The sequence below is a fragment of the Zygosaccharomyces rouxii genome (assembly GCF_000026365.1).
Source record: "Zygosaccharomyces rouxii strain CBS732 chromosome B complete sequence".
Lineage (NCBI taxonomy): Eukaryota > Fungi > Ascomycota > Saccharomycetes > Saccharomycetales > Saccharomycetaceae > Zygosaccharomyces > Zygosaccharomyces rouxii.
This window is the reverse complement of record NC_012991.1, coordinates 25,126-48,420: the sequence shown is the minus strand read 5'-3', so window position 1 is coordinate 48,420 and position 23,295 is coordinate 25,126. Positions and strand designations below refer to the sequence as shown.

Here is a 23,295-nt window from a genome sequence, read left to right as displayed (position 1 = left end):
TGCAATCGTATCCTAAACTCGATATTTTCGGTTCATGGGTGCGGCTCATTATGAGGTGCATGGGCGTATAAAGGGTTCTTAAATAAGGGAAAATCTAAAAATGATAAGGAGCCTAATGGGTTGTTAGTATATAAAGACTTACCGTTTACCATAAATTCTCTGTTCCATATTGTTAGACTTGATTTGATCTTAATGATGATAGTGAATAGAAAGTGTAACCAGTAAAAGTCTTTTTGAGAGTCGAAATCAGAATACGTTAGTAAGGTGTTTTTTACTTTTTTTAGTGCCCTTCTGTTTTAGTTTGATCTGATTAGATTTAGTTTTATAACGTTATCTTTTAAGAGAGTTAAGACGTTAGAAATACATTGAGAAGAACCACTACTTTTTTGACAGTTCTTCATATATTATTAAAAGAACAAAAATTCTATTAATTGTGTTTTCACAGATCTCAAGTAGAAGTAAGTTTATAATTTAATAACGTGCCCCCACACCATAAGGAACCCTGATAACACTAAATCAATTTAAGCTCATTTAGAAGAAGAGGAGCACAACAAAATAGTATAATGACCGGAGGTGATAATAGCTGGAATCTGATCAAATTGCAAGAAGGTCAAAAGGTATCTTCAAAATCTTTGACTATTGATTTTCTCTCTGAGGAGTCTCATGTGGATGATGATATTCTATCCAATACTAGTAGTAGTGATGAACTAGCAGAATTTTCATTTAGAAGTGCGAATGAAGACTACCAAGCTGGTATAGGATCGATCTCTGATTCGTTAGCCACTTTGACGGGGCCCAAGGGTGTTGGTGAAAAAAGAGACAGTAGTTGGAAGATAAAGACGTGGCAGATTATAGTCTTAACATCGTTGGTATCAGTATCCTTTTCATTAGTTGTCCAAAAGTTTTGGAATCTTTGGATGTTTTCTGATTTTCCAAGAGATGTTACTGCATTGACAAATAGTGGTATCTCCTCTGGTGAAGCTGCAGTACTTTATTCAGATTTCAACTTTTGGAGCACCCCATCACAAACGCAGGATCAAAGTTTGACCAGTACTCAATCTGGTCCTCAATGGAAACCGTCGGGTAAATTTTATGTGGATTTTGATAATAGAATTGCATATCCGATGCCAGATGAAGACGTAGTTGGTTGGAAAAGATTTAAGGCTGATTCTATGATTCTTTGGTACACTTCCAAATCGAAGGTTAAATCGTTGCTGCGGAATGATACTATTAAATCATTACAGGATTCTTGTCGTGAGTTATTGGCGCTGGTCGCCGATGAAGCCGCATGGATCAGAGGTAGATTTTCCATCGCTAGTGATAAGGCTCTACAATCAACATCATCAATTTGGCAATCATGCAGAGATCGTACTGATAAATCTGTAAAACTTTTCCATCAATGGCTATCATCACAATCAAAATTTTTACCTAAATGGAAACAGCTAGGACCCAGACTTCATAACACTTTTGAAGGGTTGCATAACTACAATCACAAACTGCACAAGAAGGCCTGGATGTGGCATCGAAGGACTTACAAGGTATTGGAGGGCATTCATCGTAGGCATTAGGCATTTTCATTTTGTTTTGTTTTCTCTTTATGTTAGGTTGTTTTTTGTTATCATAATGTTAGGAAACTGGGAACGGATAGGTTAAGGAAATAGGAATTACACTTGGGAAGGATCTAGTATGCATAGGCTCTAGGAGTCCGGGAGGTTTTCGCTTTTGTTTTTGGTATTTGTTTTTATTTTAACCTTTTTTTATTTTGAGTTGATTTGGTTTTTTACTTTGAATTACTTTGATTTCATTTGATGTGGTTTGTATCTATGTATCCGAGGCCACTGGAGATGGATGGCTGAAATCTTATTGATACTGTATTAACTTGCCAAGAAAAGGTAGTGCGAAGCACGAAGGCGTGGTAAATCTTGTTTACAATTCAATGTTTTTTTTAACATGCGGCTCGAAGTTCCTGGAACTTCGCGATGAGCTTTAGATGAACAATAGAATGTTGTACAATAGTGATAAGATAGTAGTGGGTGCATATGAAGGCTTACATGATTGCAAAAAATATTAAAGAAATGCTGCGAGTTTTTGGATTTTTCTGTGAGAGTTATTGTCGTTTTATACTGCCAAAATGAGACTAAAGATGTTCGCTTCCAAAAAGGAAGTTGATTCGAAATATTTAGAAGGAAAAGATTGAATTCATTGCATTTTGTTCTTTTCAATATCGCCAGTATGCTAGGATGAAACTAGAAATCTGATTAAGTTTCTGAATCTTCATCTCCAGTAGGAAAAATGGGTGAAATTGATTGTTAACCTCGTTCAAGTTACCAATCAACTTATTGCTAGGGTCCGATAAGATTTAGGCCTTCATGGTAGACGTATTACCACGATCTACAAAATAATTTTATTTCTAATCATTGCTTAAATCATAACCCGCCTGTTATGCAATCACATGCCCCAAGAAATCTGGTCTTATAACGTAGAGATTTACCCTATGTCGATATCAATTCCAAGATTTAGCATAGCATTCAACGATTAATCATTCAGAAAAAAGTTAGAGCTTTAGAGGATAATATGGGTGAGGTAAGAAGATCATTGTTTCATGAGTATATTTTCTTTTGAGTAGAATATCCGATAAGGACGAGAGAAATCATTTTAAGAAATTATTGACAAGAAATGGAATCATTTTGGTTGATCGGCGGTCTGGTTAGAATATGGACAAGGTTACGTTGTTTCCTCAAGATTTATTTGGTCAGATAATAACCCAAGGAAGTATCTTGAAGTATCGCTAATGAGAGCACAAGCTTTTGGTAAAGCTTGGAATGCAGTCAAGGGTCAACGGATCTCATATGTGGATATTAAGGCTCAGGAGGGTTTAGGTACCGCCACTTTCAATTTAGGCACAGGGTTGGATCTGAAGGATTGCCACGAGATTAAAAATCATGAAACTCATGATGCTTGCATTGTACCGAAATTAATATTCTGAGTTCCAATTCTATTGTATTTTGGGAGGCTACTGGTCAAGATCCACACACACAAAAATGTGAAGATTATAATACAAGGATTATTCATTTGGACGGCGTTTTGAATTTTATCATAGAGCTTCAAAAAAAAAACCGCTGAGGATAGATTTGAAATTAACGAGGTCTGATTCTATCATCGTTGAAACTTTAAAATGCGCTGTAATTTTCAGTAAAATTACTGTGAAAAATAGCCTCTAGCTCGTCCTGTAGAGGACAAGTAACATTAAATAATGAATAAAATATCACAATAAGACAAATAATCATAATCATCAAACCTATGCTTACCAAACTGAGCTATTTACACATTAATGCTGAAGTATAAGGGGAAACCTGCCCTCCATTACATACTTCTCTACCTTTACCGTTCCTTATTGTCTGCTTTATGACAATACAATATATATAACCTCATCATACAAATAATAATAAGAATAATAATAAAAAGAGAAAAAAAAGAAAAAATAACACAATCAGTATTGTAATTCACCAAAACTGGTAATCCCTTCATCCAAAATACCCAAATTAAACCATTTATGATCCAAAGCCTCCTTTGCAGTAATTCTCTTAGTTGGATCGAATTCAAACATTTTTCTGCAAAGGTCAATAAACCAGTACCAAAACAAAAATGTTTCTTTATTCAAATCACCCGCTGTTGTTCCCGTCGTTCTCCTCTCAGTCAAAATTCTTGATTTAATCAATGCCCAATTCTTCTCCGGTGATAAATTCCAATCAATACTTAACCAATCCCCATAATCTGCTTTAAGTTTATTCGAAATTAAGAAATCAAGCCTATCACAATTATCCATAACTCTTCTTATTGATCTATCCTTTGTCAAGTAATCGCCTCGTTTATTCTTTTCAGGCCATTGTAATGCAAATGTCTTTTTGTCAAAATGTTTTACCACGGTGGCATTCAAATCTGCAGGAGCGTTACCCAAATTATGAGATGCCTTGTAAAACATTTTACCAACAATCTTTGGTGGAAAAGGCTCTCCATTAACACGTTGCATCATTGCCATATGTTCTAAATTTTCATGGGTTGGGTATAACGATTCGCCAGTAACTAATTCAACAAGAACACATGCAATAGACCAAATATCGCAGGGGAAAGACCAACCTAATCCCAAAACAATCTCAGGGGCTCTATAGTGACGTGTTGATATTACTGGCGGATGGTATTCTCTATGGAAAACAGCACTGCCGAAATCAATAACCTTAATCTCTGGATTTGTTAAAAGTTTACGCTTACCACCACTAGCATCTCTTCTTCTTGAACTTAAAGATCTAACCACAGAAGGCGGAAGATCTTTCTCCACATAACTCTCATCACAAAGAACCACATTTTCGGGTTTTAAATCTGTGTGAATAATGCCCAAATCGTGTAAGAAACATACCGACCGTATTAGTTGTTTTGCCATTGCCTGTACCTGAGATCCTGGAAATCTCGCAACACCATTACTACACATGAAGTCATAAACTGATCTGCCCAGCAAATCAGTAACAATACAAACGTGATTCCTGTATTCAAAACATTCCTGTAACATGAGACACTGGTATTGACCCGGGATATCGTTCTCTCTAATCGCTTGTAAAACTCTTAATTCAGTCTTTGCAGCCTCTCTGTACCTATCGATAGCTCTAATAACCTTAACCGCAACCAAATTTGTGTTCAATTTGAACGGATTGCTATTCATAATAAAATCACCGGAGTCTGTACATTTCAAAACTTTACCAAACGTACCTTGCCCTAGTAAACCTTTAACGACAAATCTGCCACCGCCAAAGACATCCTCTTGTCTATAGACGTAGTGTCCATCTTTATCAGTTTTGAAATTTTCACGTTTTCTGGTCTTTGGTTTCTTACCAACTAACCTTGCAGCTAACTTAGGAGCAGACAATCTATGTAATGTTCTTTTGTGAGGATTATTCCCTCCTTTTAAGGATGCGCCACTTGCAGTTGCACCTTCAACACCAATACCATTACCCTTGACAGAATTCGAAGATGAACTCTCTGAGGATTCACCTGAGATGGCAGCGGATTCCGCAGGTGATACACTGGAATAAAACCTTTCCGATAACGTTACATCATCAGGTGAGGTCGAATGAACCACACGCAGTGATAGTGCCCTGTTACCATCCAAAGTGCGTGAAGAAGAGCCAGTTAAATGCAATAATTCGTCATTATTCTGACCTCTAAACTCCTTGTGATTCCCATTTTGATACAATAATCTGGCATGAGGCAACTGTGGTAACGAAATAGTTCTTTGTTTCTTAAATTTTTTGGATGTCGTAGAGGTGTAGTGATTGTTACTGTCATAATTTGGATCACCTCCCGGTACTGTAGGCGATGCTAAATAGACAGGCTGCTCTTTTACGAAAATCACATCGTCATCCTCATCATCAGCAACATTTGAAGTGTCATTTTCGTTTTCGTCAATTGGTTGTTGTAAATTCTCATTATCAATAAATGGCTGTTGATCATACATCAGGCCATCTGACAGATTCCCATTTAAAATTGAATCCTGTTTCGCGAGCATTCCTTGCATCAATGATTCCATTTGAGTTGTACTATCAATATTACCAATGGCTGTATTATTATTATTATTAACACTTGTATTACGATTTCTCTTCCTCCCTATATGTGAAGACATAAAGGACCGCATAGGCTAGAGGGGTGAAGCAGGAAATCAGAATAGTGAGTAGAGAAGTTGATATGGACTGGAAAAAAAAAAACTACCACCTATATTCCTATCTCTTGCTTATAAACTAGCAGTCAGTTTGAGTTGATTGTGGTTGTTGGAGTCAGTTATATGATTGCTTGCTTGCTTACTACTATGTAATATTTAGAAAGAAGGGGGTGAGTCAACCTTCTAGACCTACGCCACGCCTGTTTTGCTCTAAAAATCGCAGTAAATTCAAGTGAGTGTGGTGGGTACATCCACTCCGATAAAATATACAATTTGTATGAGAGTTTGGCCGAGTGGTTTAAGGCGTCAGATTTAGGTTTACTACCTAAAAACCAAATTCTCTGATATCTTCGGATGCATGGGTTCGAATCCCATAGCTCTCATATTTTTTCAATCCAACGATTGTTGGGTAAATATTTTTTACCGTAGAAGGACCACGGTGTAATAAAGTTTGCAGCCACGTGTGATGTTGTACGAAGCATTTTTATTATGAGGTTTCTGGGTTTTACTTTGCTGATGAATCAAAAAATTAAATCTCCGCGACGGGGAATTGAACCCCGATCTGGCACGCGACAAGCGCCCATTCTAACCATTAAACTATCACGGAAAGGAAATTATTGATGAGCTATCGCGAAATTACATAACTTGTGATCATAAGAATTTAGTGATGTGACGATGATAGGATTACCACCTACACAAGAATGTATTTCTAAGCCTAATTTACTACATGGCAGAGAACATTCAAACATTCTTTGAATTGTTTAAACAGGGGAGAATGAACGTAGTATAGGTCTGAATACTTGTTGTATATCATATGAATTTGACGGATCTTTGATTCGGTCACTTTGATGTTTTGTTCATGAAAATTCGAATTCAGAAAGTCTGGGAACAAAACGTCATGTAACTACCGAATAGTCTTGACAAGCCCCGATGACATTTTGTAGGCTGCTAAATACATCTTATACATCCTATTTTGAACTTCACTATCCTATCATACATTTCACTCACTCCTTCTTTGCAGGTGAATCTTCTGGTAAACCTAAATTCTTCCAATCGTCCTTGTCCATTAAGTCATGATTCATTCGACATTTTAAATATTCTTTTGCAAGCAATCTGCAGTTTGGTGCATTTTCACCTTTAACCAATTTCAAGCATTCTACATATTCCTGCATTTGTCGACTACATTCACCCTCATGATCCAATGGGAAAGATCCACGTTCAGGCGGTGTTGGGGAAAGTGCCTTCATGGCACCTCCTGGATTACCGGACATCTTCTACAACTGCTTTCTGATTTCGTTTTATAAACTTCTTTCATCTCCTCCATCCGCATATTAATTAAAATGATTATTCTAGTTGAATTGCTAGGATCACTACACACGTTAGCTAGTACAATGGAAATGGGTACATACATATGCAATGCTAATAAGCTTATGGACGGGTTCTCTTTGGATCTCTTGGGAACAAACTTGCTCTTCTGATGTTCTTTAGATCTAAGAAGAACATCACAACACGTTCTAAACCAATACCACCACCAGCATGTGGTGCACATCCAGATTTGAAAGCATCACAGTAATCCTTTAGACCTACTTCTTCAGATGATAATCCGTGTGCCTTCATTCTTTCTAACAACAAATCGTAGTCATGTATACGTTGAGCACCTGACAAAATTTCTTCACCACGAACGAAGAAATCGTAAGAATTGGAATAACGTGGATCTTCTGGATCTGGCATGGCGTAAAATGGACGGACCTCTAGTGGGAATTTATCCAAGATGTAGAAATCGGTGTCGTATTTCTCTCTAACGATTTTACCCAAGTGTCTTTCATTTTCAGTGGATAAATCTTCGAAATCACCAATTTCTTTACCGTCAGCTCTCAATAGCGCAACAGCCTCTTTGTAAGCTAGACGAACCATCTTACCATCCTTTGGTAAACGGAATTCCTCTACTGGATATTGTTTACGGACCAATTCAATTTCCTTAGTGTAGCGTTTAGTCAACTCAGTAAAGATGAAAACAAATAGGTCACTCAATAGATCAACAACTTCATGATAGTGCTCTTCAAATGCCATTTCCAAATCAAGACCAGTAAATTCAGTCATATGACGGTGAGTGTTGGAGTTTTCAGCACGGAAAACTGGTCCAATTTCAAAAACACGTTCAAAATCAGCAATGATCAATTGTTGCTTGTGGAATTGTGGAGATTGAGCCAGGTATGCTTTACTTTTGAAATAACCAACTTCAAAGACACTAGCACCACCTTCACTGGCTGCACCTAACAACTTTGGTGTATGAATTTCAGTGAATTTACGGTTGGACAAAAATTCACGGAAAAGTGCACAGACACCGGCTTGGATACGGAAGATAGCTTGGTTAGTTAAAGTTCTCAAATCGATAACACGATTGTCCAAACGAGTATCCAAGTTAACCACTGGTAAACCGGCAGCTTCAGCTTCAGCTTCAGAACGAGAAGCATCTTCCAAAAGAATTGGCAATTCGGATGGAGTCTCGGAGATGATGTGAAGATCAGTAACATGGACTTCTAAATGTGAAACAGTAGCAGATTTAATTGGCTCAGCAACTTTATGAACGACACCGCGAACAAGGACGATAGATTCCAGATTCAATGAACCGGCCCATTTGACCATGTTCTTAGAGACGGATCCATCTGGATTTGCCTTAACTAATGCTTGAATCAATTCACTTTGTTGTCTCAATGTTAAAAATGCTAGAGTAGCACCTTGTTGACGAGTGTTGTGAACACGGGCTCTGAATAAAACATGACGTCCATCATCCTTCGATTCGTCCAATTCGTCAAATTTGATACGAGGTTCACCGGTTCTACTTTGAGATTGAATCAATGGCAATTTACCGTAATGTTCACTGGCAGTATCTTCAGAAGCTGCCTTACGTTCTCTTTCTTCTTTTTCTTGTTGCAATTGTTGAGCTCTTTCATCTTTCTTCTTTTGCTTCTCTTGTTCCTTTTGAAGCTTCTTCAAGGCTTTCTTTGAAAGTGGTTGTCCATCTTCACCTAGGATAACTGGTTCAGCATTTTCAGCTGGTTTAGTTTCAACTGGTTTAGTCTCTTCAGCCATCTTGAACGAATACTTGAATTGACCTTTTTTTGTTAATTGTATGTTGTCCAAGAGTTCAACCTTGCAATATCGGTTGGACTTCAAATTTTTTTCACTTCTAATGCGTTCGTTGAAAAATAAAAGTGACTAATTTTTTTTTTTCAAGAAAATACAAAAATATTCCAAAGAATTACTATTAGCCGCCAAGTATTTGCTCGAGATATCCACTTTTATCTTAGTGAATTGTATCACACGACAAATTTGCCGCTGACTGGATAAAACACTTCTTATACGTATTTTAATTTTTTGAAAATTGATTTTCTAAGATGCGTCACACTGACACTTGGTTATGCGATTGTATTTTCGTTGAAGAAAAAGGTCCAATAAGTCAAAACTATTCGAGTGCTACGAATATTATACAAGTTATGAGGATCAAATTTCGAACATTTAATTTGACCCATTCGAAGACCCATTGACAGACACACTGACAGAATGCGGATGACAATATTCCGTCGGCAATAGAAGAGCCTCGGTAACCTCAAACACTTTTTCTGTTTGAATATTCAAGAAACTGAAACTCATGCTATCTCAATAAATTGGATCATTGTTTTTCCCTTATCAAGATTGTTGATATTACTAAACATTCCATAATATATGGCATTCGCTTATATTCGGCGAACTTCCAAAATAAGATACAAAACGCTAGGTTTTGATCCAGGTATATAAAGAGGCTCCGATCGATCCCTAATATCCCATCAGGTATTTACTGACAGCATTGCTCAGATAATGGCAAAATAATGTTTGACACAGTTTATCATCCATCGAAATGGAATCATTAATGATAAACGCTCCATGAACTTCTAAGAATTATCGTGAACAATTGATAAGAACCGAATGCACAGAATATTTATATTTGAAGAGTGGTATGAATATAGGAAAGGGTGCAGACTGGGGTTGCGAATATTCTATTTATTACGATAGAAATATTCCACATTATTGCATAAAATGTAACCCTGTACGAAAGCGGTTCTTGACCCACAGTAACGCTAAGCATAGTTATATGCTTATTCATCAAAGCGATGAGAACTCTGTTAGGTTCTATTCCCATATCCGCTATCCTCCAAACATATAAAGCAGAACGAACCTGCCAACGAATCACCGTAGATCCTTTTCAAGTCTCTATCGCTACATTTCACCAATTTTCCTGGAGAACTCCGAACTGACTAACGGTGAAAAAAAAAAGCTGTCTAGAGAAGTTTATCCCGACTACTATTACTTACATTCAAAAAAAGAAGATCTTTACAAGTTTACAGAACCATATTTCCCGAGTCTCTGTAGACTTTGTCATAGCTGCATATTTATTTCCTTTCATTTAGTATATTATTGCATCGATGTCTGCTCCTGCACCAGTTCTAGCTCGAGAGAGGAACATTAGGAAAGGCCCAAATTTAAACATAGTTTTAACATGCCCAGAGTGTAAAGTCTATCCACCCAAGATCGTCGAAAGATTTAGTGAAGGTGATGTTGTATGTGCATTGTGTGGTTTAGTTCTATCCGATAGGTTGGTTGACACTCGTTCGGAATGGCGTACATTTTCCAACGATGATCAAAACGGTGATGATCCAAGTCGTGTTGGTGAAGCTTCAAATCCTTTATTAGATGGTAACTCTCTATCTACAAGAATCGGATCGGCCGAAGGCAGTGATGCTAGGACTACAAGAGATCTAAATAGAGCACAAGGTAAAAATGTCATGGATAAAAAGGACAACGAATTACAAGCTGTGTTTGCTAAGCTTACCATGTTATGCGATGCGGCAGAATTACCAAAGATCGTTAAGGATTGTGCTAAGGAAGCATATAAGTTATGTTATGACGAAAAGGCATTAAAGGGTAAGTCAACAGAATCTATTATGGCATCTGCGATTTTAATTGGATGTCGACGTGCTGAAGTCGCCAGAACTCTTCGAGAAATTCAATCGATTATTCATGTCAAGACCAAAGAATTTGGTAAATCCTTGGGGATCATGAAAGGAATTCTTAGAGAAAAATCCTCGGATGGTATCATTAAAATTGATACTAATAATATGAGTGGTGCCCAAAACTTGCCATATATCCCTCGTTTCTGTTCGCATTTGGGTCTACCGATGCAGGTCACTACTGCATCAGAATATACTGCTCGTAAATGTAAGGAAATCGAAGAAATTGCCGGTAAAAGTCCAATTACTATCGCTGTGGTTTCCATATATTTAAACATTTTACTGTTCAAATTACCAGTATCTGCAGCTAAAGTCGGTCAAATTTTACAAGTTACTGAAGGTACCATTAAATCTGGTTACAAAATTCTCTACGAATACAAGGAAAGGGTGGTGGATCCACAACTGATTAAAAACGGAGTTGTTTCTCTGGATAATCTGCCTAAAGTTGACAAGGACAAAAATACAAAAACTGAGAAGAAGCGGGAATGAGCTACAAGTTTAGGCTCAGATGCTTGAAAAGAAGACAATTACTTAGATACACAAGTCTTTATCTAATCTCATCTAACCTAATTTAATACCAATACTCACTCTAACTCGGTATTACAGCTGCTTATGGCGGCTAATAAGTATACTTGCATGTTCATACATTTATTTCTTGCTGGAGGGAAATCCCCGGACGCTCCGGACAGCCGGATCGTCATTATGTCGGACACGAATGATCAAGGGGCCTGAAAAAAAAAATTGAAAAATTGTACACATCCAATTAAGACTAAAAAATAAAGACTAAAGTGTAACTCACTTAGAAAAGGGAGAAAGTGCTATATAAACAAGCAATTAGCATCGAAGCCATTGACTGAAAGGGAACTAATAGCGTGGGAGACCTCATGCCTTATTCAGATCCAGCTATTAAGGATGAGCGAACACCCCTGAGGGCACCAGCGCTGCATTCAACAAAGTCTTCGACTTCGTTGGGACCTTCAGGTGGTGCAGGAAGTACCGGGGGTATGGGGACTACAGGATTGGGTTCAAACATTTCAGAAGAGTCTTATCCAATACAAGATGTTTCTCCATTAGATGTTGTTGTGGTGCTGTTTGATTTTCCACCGAAGAGAAGTTCAAGTTCAAAGAGTTTATTACCGCTTCTACAAGGTGATACGGTGTATGTGTTGGGCAAAACAGATAACGGTTGGTGGGATGGTATTGTAATTGATAGCTTAGGCCGTGTCAGCCGTGGATGGTTTCCTCGTAATTATGCTAGGTCATTACAACATTTTCCAGGACACCCCAGTAATGCGCAAGTGACTGCAGGTGGTGGTAGTAGTAGTGGCATGTTACAATCACAAACACAATCGCAGCCGATGCAGGGACCTAGCGGTAGAACTGCAGCAGCGGCAGCTTTGGGATCTCGCGTTAAAAAGGGGCCTACTACAGCTGTGGCCATGAGACAGAGTACTTCAAGTGGTAGTTCGAGACGGGATAGTTTGCCAGCGCAGGCGCAGGCTCAAACACAGGCCTCTCAAGCTCATGCTGCGCAGTCCCGTAGGCCTAGCGTCCCTGTTTCTGTAAGACCTCAAATTCAAAATCACACGCCTTCAAATTCGACGGCAGGTTCGTCGTCAATGTCTCCCACAACCTCTAACCTTGGTATTGGTAATGAGGACAAAATTTCTAAACCACCTCAACCAAAACAACGTCAAAAGGATAAACGATCTGGTTCACAGCAAGACCATTCTGAAACGAATGAAGTTACTGTTTTGCCACTACAAGAGATTGAGATGATATTCAACAGTTTAAACGTAGATTTTGTACCACTTTGGACACCAGTACCAAGCACTACAGGCGATAGAGTTTTGTATTACAACAAACAACTAGACATTTATTGTGATCAGTTACCTCTTTTATCAAACCCGCCACTGGAGAATACTACTAATTTTACGAGTGATGATCATCTAGTAGATTTGAATCCGAAAACGGTAGTGGGGCCAGCTTCTCATAATGAAAAAACTTTTAAGGTGGTTTCATATTCTGGTAGAAGTACCGCAGCTTCCATTAGTAACAACAAATCCTCTTCATTGTCCTCTTCATCATTTAAAAACGATTCTTCAAGACCCAGTATCGATTCTACAAATAATAACCGTAACGGATCCTTTTCTACACCAAATTATATACCATGTCATCGCGTGGTGTCTGAGGGATCCGGTTTGCAGCAACAAGTGGGAAAGCCGGCTGGAATACCTACTGTTTCACAATCAATGACTTCTTCAGCCTTGCGGAAAAAACCACAATTCACGCAACCCGCCTTCCAGCATGGATCGCATAAGAGGAACGCTAGAGCCATTTTATCAGAACCGGAATTGTTCTATCATCATACTATGGATGTCAAAGTTTGGCCAGAATTGCGTGACACTATGCTTTATTATGCTCGTAAAGCTCATGAGATGTTCTTAAAAGACAACAGGGTCGATTTTGGAAGATATTTCCAGCTGGTTTCCACTTATACTGCTTATACTCAAATAGCCTGTAGATTGTGTTCTATCCAATCTCAGCATAAGCAACATTTGAAAGAATTGAAACGTTTGTTGAAAAAAATTATACTTTCCTTGTCTCGATTGAGTATTAATTCGAGTCTGTATTTCCTGCATTCACAACGTAACTCGATCCGGACCCAAAGTACTCCTCGTACTTCTCAATCACAAACACAATTATCCGACGTTGCAGAAAAGATCATGCAACGTCCCTCAACAAGTTCTAGTTTGTCTAAGGATGTTACTCCTTATATTCATTCTATTAATGCATCAAGTTCAGAAGAGTTACCTTTTCCTACTAGCGCTTCTTATCCGATGACAAACACTCAAAGAAACAACTCTGCGGCAACAGCACGTACATCTATCCCCAGTTCAGCAGATGATGGTGCCTTAGAGAGAGAGAGTTCAGCCTTAATGAGTAACATGTTCACTGGTATAGACCTTGAGTTCAGCCATTTTATCAGGACTTTACAAATGTTATATCACCTATTGCAATTTTCAGTGGCCCGTACGGATTGGATTCCCCAGATGTTTCCACGCTTTTTCAGAGGCTCCTTCAATGGTGGATCGTGGACAAACCCTTTTAGTCATCCGGCTACATCAACTACAAATGGTCCTGTTGACGTTAAAAGAGGTGGTAATGAAGGTGGTACAAATAATTCCGCAACTACCTCGACAGCTAGCGCAATGGGTGGGTTTCCTCAAAAGGTCGCCGAAGCTATTGCACGCGCTGGTGGCTACGATTTAAATGAGATGATAGACGGAGCAATATGGGATTCAAGATCTGCTCCCAACAGAACTTTCATAAAAAATCAACGGGTTTTACAAAGAAGTGTTTTCAATAGACCATCACATCATCGAACTTTCTCTAGAGCTAAAGCACCGAAGATCGTTCAATATGCCCTTAATGAAAATACTGTGAATTTGATGAAGAAGCGATTTACAGCATTGACATCCAAATTCCAGACAACAGAGTTAGGAAACGAAGAATTTTATCCCGAAGAAGAGGTCAAAACTAAAAGAAAGACGTTAGAAATTATATCTCAGGTCTACGAGGAAGTCAGTTCTACTGGAATGTTAGAAATTTTGGAAAACTTAAATATAAACATTTTTGTGAATTTGAAGAATCTTCTAGGGGATAACAAATCTGATTCAGAAGGCGAAGAGTTCTTGAAACATCAACTTTCCTCGATTTCCACATTGTTAACTGAATTTTTCGATATCAAACAAGCCTTCCATGATATCGTCATTTCGCTTGTGATGAGTACTCAACAAATTACTTTGAGTGACCCTTACGTCTTTTGCCCTATGAAGTCTAATTTTCCCGTTGGATATTTCGAACCAGGCCTCAGTTTCGCTCAAGTCAGTAAAGCTGATAAGATGGCAATTGATTTTTATAAGTATTTGGTAAATCAAGATGTTGAAGTTAATGGAATGAAATATCTGAGAGCCACCGATGATTTGAATGACGCATCTAACAATTATAGAGAGGTTGCTTATCTGTCTTGTGTCATTGTGGAACAATTGACACGGGAAAGGGAAAATTTACTTAACTATGCTACAAGGATGATGAAGAGTGATTTAACTGCAGCTTTGCTCGAGGGTGAGCAAGATAAATGGTTTGAGGACTATTCTCTGTTTGGTCTTCACGGTGAAGATGGCGAAAGTTCTGTGGCTGCTCATTCTGAAGATGAAAGTGAAGGAACCACAGTTAACAGTACAGAAAAGGATATGCCATGGTTTTTAATGTCAGATCATGAACAAGAATTGATTTATGATCAAAAGGGAAGGATCAAAGGTGGAACAAAGGACGCCTTGATCGAATACTTAACTAATCCAGAAGTGGTAGATGCATGGTTTAATGTCACCATGCTACTTACTTTTAAAAGCATGTTCAGCACAAGAGAATTTTTGTACACCCTAATTTATCGATACAACTCCTACCCACCCGAGGGCTTAAGTTACGATGAGTACAATTTATGGATTGAAAAGAAGTTGCAACCAATTAAGCTCCGAGTTATCAGCATCATGAAGTCGCTTTTCTCCCATTACTGGAACCCAAGCTACTATGATCCAGGCCTGGCATCTGTTTTGAATTTTGCTCAAAATGCATGTAATGAACAAGTTCCAGGTGCCAATGAGCTTAGAATTGTAATCAAGGACATTATGGCGAACAATGGGAGACCAAAGGGTGATTTCGAGGACCTCGGTGAGCAGATTCGTAGTAGTCCCGTATCTGATACAAGCTCGGTGAGAAGCGCTCTTCTTTCAAGTTCAGTGGCAGGTTCCACTTCTCATTCTTTACACAACTTCAGGAAGATAAAGCTACTCGATATCGACCCTCGTACTTATGCTTCTCAATTGACTATTATGGAGCATAACAACTACCTTCGCATATCAATCTTCGAGTGTTTGGACAGAGCTTGGGGTACGAAATATGGAGAACTGGGAGGTTCCTCCAATATAACTAAATTTATCGCTAGCGCGAATAATTTAACGAATTACGTTTCATACACTATTGTCAAACAACCTGATGCCAAAATGCGTGCGAGACTTATAATGTATTTCATTACGGTGGCCCAGTACTGTCGAGAATTACACAACTTTTCTTCAATGACAGCCATTGTTTCAGCACTGTGTTCTTCGCCAATTTTCCGTTTGAAGAAAACATGGCCATTGGTCAATAAAGAATGCAAGGAGTTTTTAGATGAGATGAATACCCTAATGGACTCCACTAAGAACTTCATTAATTACAGAGAACTTTTGAGATCTCTGAGGGATGTGGCTTGTGTTCCTTTCTTCGGCGTGTTTTTGTCAGATTTAACATTTATCTGTGGTGGTAATCCTGATTTCCTTTTCGGATCATCTGATATTGTTAATTTCGGTAAGCGTGCTCGTACTGTAGACATTTTGGAAGGTAGTATGAGTTTTAAGAAAGTTTACTATAAATTGAAAAGGTACGAAGATATCCAAGAAATTTTAGAGGAGTCTTTATGCAACGTTCCTCACATTGAAAAGCAGTACGAAACATCATTACAAATTGAACCTAGGGAGGAACCTTCTAATCGTTCTACAGGTCATCATGATGGCTCAGCTAAAACAGGTTATGGATCTCATTCTATTAATGATAATTCTTCTGGTAAGCTTTTAAAATTGGGTAAAAAGAAACAGTCATCAAGACTGTTTGGTTAATAAAGATTTTCCAACTCGCAAACTTTAACTTCCGTTTAATTTCAAGAACTAATCATTTTCTCACGAGTAGAAAAGAATATTATAAAAAAAAAAAAGACAATTGAGTTTTTCCTGGATTAAGAATTTATTAAATTTATTAAATTGTATTATTTTATCAAATTACCGACTGGCTCGTGCATACGATTTTAACGAAGGTTAATGTCACTAACGACCGTATGAATACGAAGAGACATTTAAAAAGCTTTAATTGCTATTTAATACTTTCCAACTCACTTGGACCAATCTCAGAATGTGAACATTGCTTTTGTTCTTTTGGGTACCTCATTTTATTTTATTTCTTTCATTCTGTCAATAAATATTATACCATCATATTTCTAGAATTTTTTCTATATCAAGGTTTATTTAAAATATTGTAGCTAACGATTTAATTTAATTACAGTTATTACTTTTGATCTTAAGTTGCCGACGAAGTTTCTTTGTACCTTGTAGTGTTTGAGCGGGTAACTCCACTTGGAAATGGTTGAATATCGATTGAATTCCGTGAATCAAATCTCGAAAGGGACCAATAAGCATATTTGATTAACAGTATCTCACGGAAATTGATAGCAAACTAACCTACTAGGCGGCCCATTTGCGTTGGTGGTTGGTTCTAACAATCAACGATGTTCAAACAGTTGTCTCAGATTGGTAAAAATCTGAGTGACGAATTCGCTAGAGGAGTTTCAGAGGATCTACACCCTTCGCAAGACCATCATTCAAATGACGATAGCGGTTTACCTCCAGATGTGGTATTGAAACTAAGGAAATTTGAGAAATATGAAGATAAATATCCAAAACTTTTATCGGCTTACAAGGGGGAAAGATTAAAGTTGGAAAGGGCGGCAGAAATTGAGAAAGTCCTGACTGAATATACACCTATTTCAAGTTTTGATGATGCTGAATCATTAGCAGCTTTCTTTAAAGATATGAATGAGAAGCAAAATCTGCTTAACAATGAAATTAAGAGACTGTTGACTGAGGGTTCAAAAAAGAACCAAATTCAACAAGAGGAGCAAAGTACAGATCAATCTTTAAACAAAGAGGGATACGAAGAGCATATTAGTAAATTAAAAGATGAAATTACACAATCTGGAACGAAACACGGTGATGAATTGAAGAAGTTAAATGAAAAATTGGAAACAACAAATAAAGACTTTGAAAAGTTGAAAAGTGAAAAGGATTCTCTAGTAAATTCCTATGAAATGAACGTTTCCAAGATCAAAGAGGAATTACATGGATTGAAAGATGAAAGTGAAAGTCGTGAGAAATCATATAATGAAACCATCGAAAATCTAGAGACAGAGAACAAATCATCACAGAAGAAGATAGAAGAATTAGAGCAGAACCTCGCTGAAAGAGAATCCACTATCAAGGAATTGAGAAATCAAATTGAACAGAATCTGCAGAAAATTGAAAGTTTGGAGAAGGAAATAAGTTCTTCTGCTAACGAAATTCCGATTTCAAATACAGAAAACCTACCATCATCTACATCAAAAAGCAGTGCTAAAAGGAAGAAAAAGAACAATAAGAAAAAATCTGCTCCCAACGGTAGTAATACTACGGAGGAAACACCTGTTGCTGATGGTGGTGAAGAAGAACACCTCGAGGCCAAATACAAGGAAGTTTGCGCAAAATTGGAATCCACTAAGGCTAGTCTAAATGCAGATTGGCAAGGCAGATATGATGCTTTGAAAGCTAAACTTAAGACTTCTGTTCATTCGAAGGATGATTTCAAGGAGAAATTGGAAAAATTAGAAAAGGAATACGGACAATTGGAAGAAGAGTTAAGCAAATCTAAAGACGTGATAAAAGAAAAACAATCTGAAATTGAAGAGACTAGAGATATGATGAAGATTATAGGAAACGAACTAGTGGATGCAAAGGACAAATTAAAAGAGTCATCTGGTGTAGATAAGGAAGATATGGCCCATTTGGAGGACGAGTTGAGGAAAGCACGTACCGAGTTATCCTCTTTAACTGAGAAATTGGCGGAGAAGGAAAATGAATTGACCTCTACCCTATCAAGTATGAATCAGGAACTAGATTCCCTAAGAACCTCTTCCTCCTCTAATGAGAAGCAGCAGAAACAACTAACTGAAAGCTTGAATAAATTGAAGACAGAAAACTCTACGCTGGCTGAACAAGTTAAAGAGTTTGAAAATTTAAAAAGAACTCATTCCTCTTTAAGAACATCAATGATACAAAAGGAGAAGACAATTGTATATCTGGAACAACAAGTCAAAACATATAGTGAAAATGTCGAAACAACCAAGAAGACTACAGAAGGTATCAGGCGAGAAAATAAACGATTATTAGATTCTTTAGAAAGCTTGAAGAAGGATTATGAAATTTTGAAAGCCGATGCAAAAGGTAAGAGTGGATCTTTCGAAAAGTATGTCAAGGAAAATGGCCAGCTCTCTGAACGACTAGCTATGCTTCAAGACAAATACGAAACATTACAAAGTTTGAAGAGTAACTCCAGCGAACAAACTGATTCTATCAAGAGACAATGTGAGGAGTTAACCGTCAAACTAAAAGAAGCTAATAAGAAAATCTTCTCCTTGGAAGATGAAGTGGCGGAATATTCTAATACCATACACGATAAGACTAGAGAAATAAACAACATGCGAAGACATATTTCGGAAAATTCAAATGGCGAGACTGCAAAGGAAAGGGAATTGAAGGAGAAATTAACTTACGAGACTGATGAGAAGCTCAAGTTGCAGAATGAGCTCACCTTACAAGCTACCAGAAAATCGAGGGACCTCCAAGATTGGAAACAAGCAAATGCTGAGCTCAAGTCAGAGCTTCATAGGTTGCAACTAAGGGAAAAAGAGCTTCAAGCGGATATCGAAACCCTGAAGTCTTTGAACAAAAACTTGCAGAACCACACTGGGTCTTCAGAGGAAGACTCAAACGAATTGGAAAAACTGGCAGTGAGTTTGAAAGAATCTTTATCTAAGGCGGATCAAAAGATTCGTGAACTACAAGAGACTAATGAGAATCTAATGCATACAAACGACGATGTGAATGAGAAACTTAGTCGATTATCCAAGAATTACAAGACTCTATCGAAACAGTTGAGTGAGCTGAAGGAGACTAATAGGAGTGGAGCAAGGTCAAGTAGAGCCAGTTCGATAACTTCCAATGGTGAAAACCAACCGGCAGGTCATCTTTCTCGCCAATCATCATTTTCTTCCAATAGAACTATACTACCGCCAGAAACTGTTTCTGAAATGAATGATAAAGTTGCCTATATTAAAAATGTTTTACTAGGATTTTTGGAACACAAGGATCAAAGAGTTCAATTGTTACCAGTTGTTTCAACTTTGCTGCGGTTTGATAGCAATGATGAAAAGAGATTAATGATGTCGCTTAAATAACTCTAGGCAATAGCATTTTTGCATCAAAGTATGTTATATGTACGTACTTGAAAGTCGTATGTATTTTTTTTCGGACGAACAATTGAAATCTGATAACTAGAATTTTCTTATGTAGTCGATGCCACCAACGCATTGGGCTACATTTAGTTGATCTTCACCAAGAAGGTGATAGACATTTACCCCGACATCTACGGTGCGCTGTGATCCATCATGCTCTAAAATCAAACCTTTGCCCTCCTGCTTCCATTTTTTCACATCGAGATAGATCTGTTGCTCAGATCTGGGCGGAAGAGTATTGTCGGGAGTTACAAGTTGCCAGTCAAAGGTATCATGATCCCATAAGACTGCTTGAAGACCAAACTGTCTAGTGATCGCTCTTACCCTGTTATCTATTCCTCCATAAGGTGGTCTGAACCACTTGGGCGTATGATTACCAGTAGCATTCATTGCCCAAATAGACCATTCAATTTGGGCAATTATTTTCTCATTACTTAAACTGGGCAAGTATGGATGTGACCAAGTGTGGGTACCAATTAAATGTCCCTTTTCTAGAACTTTACGGTACATGTCTGGATTGTTAACAATATTAAAGCCCAAATTGAAAAAAGTTGCCTTATGTTTCAATGTATCGAGAAGCTTTTGGGTGGCAAAGGATGGTCCATCATCAAACGTTTGGGATAGTTTTGAACAGGTCTTCACATCGTCATGTGCTGTACATCCGTCACAATCGAAAGCACAAGCTTCAGGAGGGTTAGCGTTACAAACTCCTGAAGGATACTGTTTATATGGAGGAATCTTACTCATGTCTATGAAATCCAGTGGGATATATGGTGGATCCAAACCTGGCCATTGGGTTAATCCAGTAAAAGAAGTGAGCCATTTTGGAAAAGGCGTTTGGACGAGGGTGGCATTGAATTGAATTTCTGCACCATCCCTTTTAGGGAAGGCCATGAGTACTTTCATTTGAAAGAAAAGAAGAGTAACGCAAAGTAATCGCATGGCTCTTCAATGATTCTTTTTCTTGTTTTTTGGAGAGCCAATTTAATCAAACTCAATTATAATCCACTAGGCACTTTGGAATAAGAACTTAAAGACAGAACTTAAAGTCAACATGGAAAAGAAAAAAAAATGCATTATCAACCGAAAGACAATAAGCGGAGGAACGCAAAGTATCTAATAAAATGCTTCAGCTTAAATTTCAATTTTTGTCTTTTTTTTTTTCCCCTGTCTGTCTTTGTAATTTATTTTCTGACACAAACAGGCGCCAGGTTTCACTGACGCTGCGAGAAACTTTGTAAGGAAGAAAGAAGTTTTGGAATTTCTTCATCAAAGTTATTACTACTGTTATACTGCATAAAGAAAAGGAAGGCTAATTTTATCAACAAGCATGAAATATTAGTTGGAAATATTTAGATCCTATTATTGGATTTTCGGTGGCGTCTTTTTATAGGTCTACGATTTGAAAGATAAAATGAGTTGTTTGGCCCAACCTGATTATAATAATAATTCAAATAAAAAAAAAAAAAAATTGAAGAATTTACGGACGTTATTCCAAGTGCTAATCCAATTCCCTCCCTTAAATCTGTAATATATCATTGTATTTAGAAAAGGCCAGTTCTTTCTCTTTATTCGATGTGGGGAAGTACTCCGGAAAAACTTTTCTTTCTATACATAATGTGCAAGTTGGAAACTGATTCCGTACCAATGAACGGAATAAATCATGGTTCCTATATAACTACAAATATGATACTTTCACAAAAGTAAAATAACTAATAGAGAGCCTTGCTGGCGCAATCGGTAGCGCGTGTGACTCTTAATCACAAGGTTAGGGGTTCGAGCCCCCTGCAGGGCTTCTAATTTTTTTTCTTACATCTACATTTTAGAAATCTTGGTCGAGGAAAGTCATAATATTATGAATTAATCCTAGCAATTAAAATGATAATCTGCAACATTTACACAGCATACATTTTTGACGTGTAAAGACCCTTTATAAATAAATGGCAAAACTCATTATATGTACAAGTACGTACAATCCGACAAGCGGCAAAGAATATTAGAAAACACACGTTTCACAACATGTCAAGCATTCAATTTGATTAGTGACCACCACCCAAATTGATAGCTGGTGGACAATGCAATGCGGTCTTCAAAGAACCGTAGATACCGAATTGCAAAGAGGTCAAGGTACCAACCATAACCAAACGGGTTGGCAAACCGGCGAAAGAACCGAAGAAACCTAATTGCTTAGCCAATTGACCCAATAGGTTCAAAGTAGATTGACCTGGAGCCTTTGGAGTCTTGTTGACCTTAGACAACAAAGTGTCGGCTGGTTGAGAAACAACAGCAGCAGCCAAACCAGCGGTCAAACCAGAACCCAAGTTGATAGCAGTAGAAGCAGTTTCAGACAATTTGTCCTTACCACCAGCAAGACCGTAGTAGACAGCAGAAGCACGTTCAAACACCCAGAACTTAGCAATGTTGTAAGGAATTTGCTTGAACAAAATTGGGGTGAAACCGTTGTAGAAAGTACCAACACCTTCTTCCTTCAACATTCTGCTGAAACCACCGACTAGACCGCTAGCGAAGTTTGGTTGAGAGACTAATCTGATTCTAGTGGCTTCCAATGGACATAGAGCGATATCAGCGAAAAATTCAGCAATAGCAGCTGAACCCATGTATACAGAGTTCTTGTAATTAGCAGCATTTTCGAAACCAAGAACGTCGATGAACATCTTCTTGAAAACTTCGTAACCACCGAACTTGAAAGCACCTTGGATGGAGTAACCCAACAAAGTTGGACCGAAACCAGTCAATAGAGCACCAGCACCTTCTTCAGAAATGATCTTTCTGAATGAAGAAATCATACCCCCACGGTAAACTTCAGGAGACAATTGGATTCTAGTCTTGACCACATCGATTGGAACCATTGCGGAGTGGGTAGAACCACAACCGATAGCACCGGCCAAGGCGAACTTGGCGTAATCGGTCAAAGAATATTGAGGAATAACAACAGGCTTAGGGGCACTAGATTGGGCTGACATCTCTATAATTTACCTTTCTTAGTTTACTCTCAAGAACACAAGAATAGGATACAAAGGATTTTATTATGAATCTAGTGAAGAGTACTGAATAGAACTCAATGCCTTGCGTGTTAAATTTTTACTCTTAAATAGAATAACTGAAAAAAAAGAAAGGAAAAAGCAGTTGGTAAAAAGAGAAAATCTCCATAAAGGGTAATGAAATCCGAAAATGGTAACCGATGACATATGTGGTAATTTTCGTGAAGGACGTTGATTGGCTGATCGTAAATCACGTGAATATCACATGGCACTGTGGATTCTACAGACCACGTGATACCTTCTTCCCGCCTACGATGAATATATGAGAATATGTTATATTAT

General features: G+C 37.9%; 9 protein-coding genes and 3 non-coding genes across 12 annotated transcripts; 6 read left to right on the top strand and 6 right to left on the bottom strand.

The window, feature by feature from the left end:
• Positions 1-563: 563 nt before the first annotated feature.
• ATG39 (Atg39p) lies at positions 564-1,568 on the top strand (the record flags this gene model as incomplete). The annotated part of the gene is made up of 1 exon (XM_002494938.1): positions 564-1,568. One exon carries the CDS (start codon positions 564-566, stop codon positions 1,566-1,568), a length of 1,005 nt encoding a protein of 334 aa, XP_002494983.1.
• Positions 1,569-3,490: 1,922 nt separating this feature from the next.
• Positions 3,491-5,683, bottom strand: KNS1 (serine/threonine protein kinase KNS1; the record flags this gene model as incomplete). Its single annotated transcript, XM_002494937.1, has 1 exon — positions 3,491-5,683. One exon carries the CDS (start codon positions 5,681-5,683, stop codon positions 3,491-3,493), a length of 2,193 nt encoding a protein of 730 aa, XP_002494982.1.
• Positions 5,684-5,986: 303 nt separating this feature from the next.
• On the top strand, positions 5,987-6,090 carry ZYRO0B00616r. The gene is made up of 2 exons: positions 5,987-6,024; positions 6,047-6,090. It is a non-coding gene; the product is annotated as a tRNA-Leu (tRNA).
• A 152-nt stretch (positions 6,091-6,242) lies between these two features.
• ZYRO0B00594r lies at positions 6,243-6,314 on the bottom strand. The gene has a single exon. It is a non-coding gene; the product is annotated as a tRNA-Asp (tRNA).
• Positions 6,315-6,711: 397 nt separating this feature from the next.
• Positions 6,712-6,978, bottom strand: COX19 (Cox19p; the record flags this gene model as incomplete). The annotated part of the gene is made up of 1 exon (XM_002494936.1): positions 6,712-6,978. One exon carries the CDS (start codon positions 6,976-6,978, stop codon positions 6,712-6,714), a length of 267 nt encoding a protein of 88 aa, XP_002494981.1.
• A 157-nt stretch (positions 6,979-7,135) lies between these two features.
• Positions 7,136-8,800, bottom strand: DPS1 (aspartate--tRNA ligase DPS1; the record flags this gene model as incomplete). The annotated part of the gene is made up of 1 exon (XM_002494935.1): positions 7,136-8,800. The coding sequence occupies one exon, from the start codon at positions 8,798-8,800 to the stop codon at positions 7,136-7,138; it is 1,665 nt and encodes a 554-aa protein (XP_002494980.1).
• A 1,370-nt stretch (positions 8,801-10,170) lies between these two features.
• Positions 10,171-11,244, top strand: ZYRO0B00528g (uncharacterized protein; the record flags this gene model as incomplete). Its single annotated transcript, XM_002494934.1, has 1 exon — positions 10,171-11,244. One exon carries the CDS (start codon positions 10,171-10,173, stop codon positions 11,242-11,244), a length of 1,074 nt encoding a protein of 357 aa, XP_002494979.1.
• A 395-nt stretch (positions 11,245-11,639) lies between these two features.
• On the top strand, positions 11,640-16,472 carry CDC25 (Ras family guanine nucleotide exchange factor CDC25; the record flags this gene model as incomplete). The annotated part of the gene is made up of 1 exon (XM_002494933.1): positions 11,640-16,472. The coding sequence occupies one exon, from the start codon at positions 11,640-11,642 to the stop codon at positions 16,470-16,472; it is 4,833 nt and encodes a 1,610-aa protein (XP_002494978.1).
• A 662-nt stretch (positions 16,473-17,134) lies between these two features.
• On the top strand, positions 17,135-19,894 carry IMH1 (Imh1p; the record flags this gene model as incomplete). The annotated part of the gene is made up of 1 exon (XM_002494932.1): positions 17,135-19,894. One exon carries the CDS (start codon positions 17,135-17,137, stop codon positions 19,892-19,894), a length of 2,760 nt encoding a protein of 919 aa, XP_002494977.1.
• A 96-nt stretch (positions 19,895-19,990) lies between these two features.
• Positions 19,991-20,893, bottom strand: CDA2 (chitin deacetylase CDA2; the record flags this gene model as incomplete). Its single annotated transcript, XM_002494931.1, has 1 exon — positions 19,991-20,893. One exon carries the CDS (start codon positions 20,891-20,893, stop codon positions 19,991-19,993), a length of 903 nt encoding a protein of 300 aa, XP_002494976.1.
• Positions 20,894-21,673: 780 nt separating this feature from the next.
• On the top strand, positions 21,674-21,746 carry ZYRO0B00440r. Its single transcript has one exon. It is a non-coding gene; the product is annotated as a tRNA-Lys (tRNA).
• Positions 21,747-21,990: 244 nt separating this feature from the next.
• On the bottom strand, positions 21,991-22,935 carry MIR1 (Mir1p; the record flags this gene model as incomplete). The annotated part of the gene is made up of 1 exon (XM_002494930.1): positions 21,991-22,935. One exon carries the CDS (start codon positions 22,933-22,935, stop codon positions 21,991-21,993), a length of 945 nt encoding a protein of 314 aa, XP_002494975.1.
• Positions 22,936-23,295: the final 360 nt, after the last annotated feature.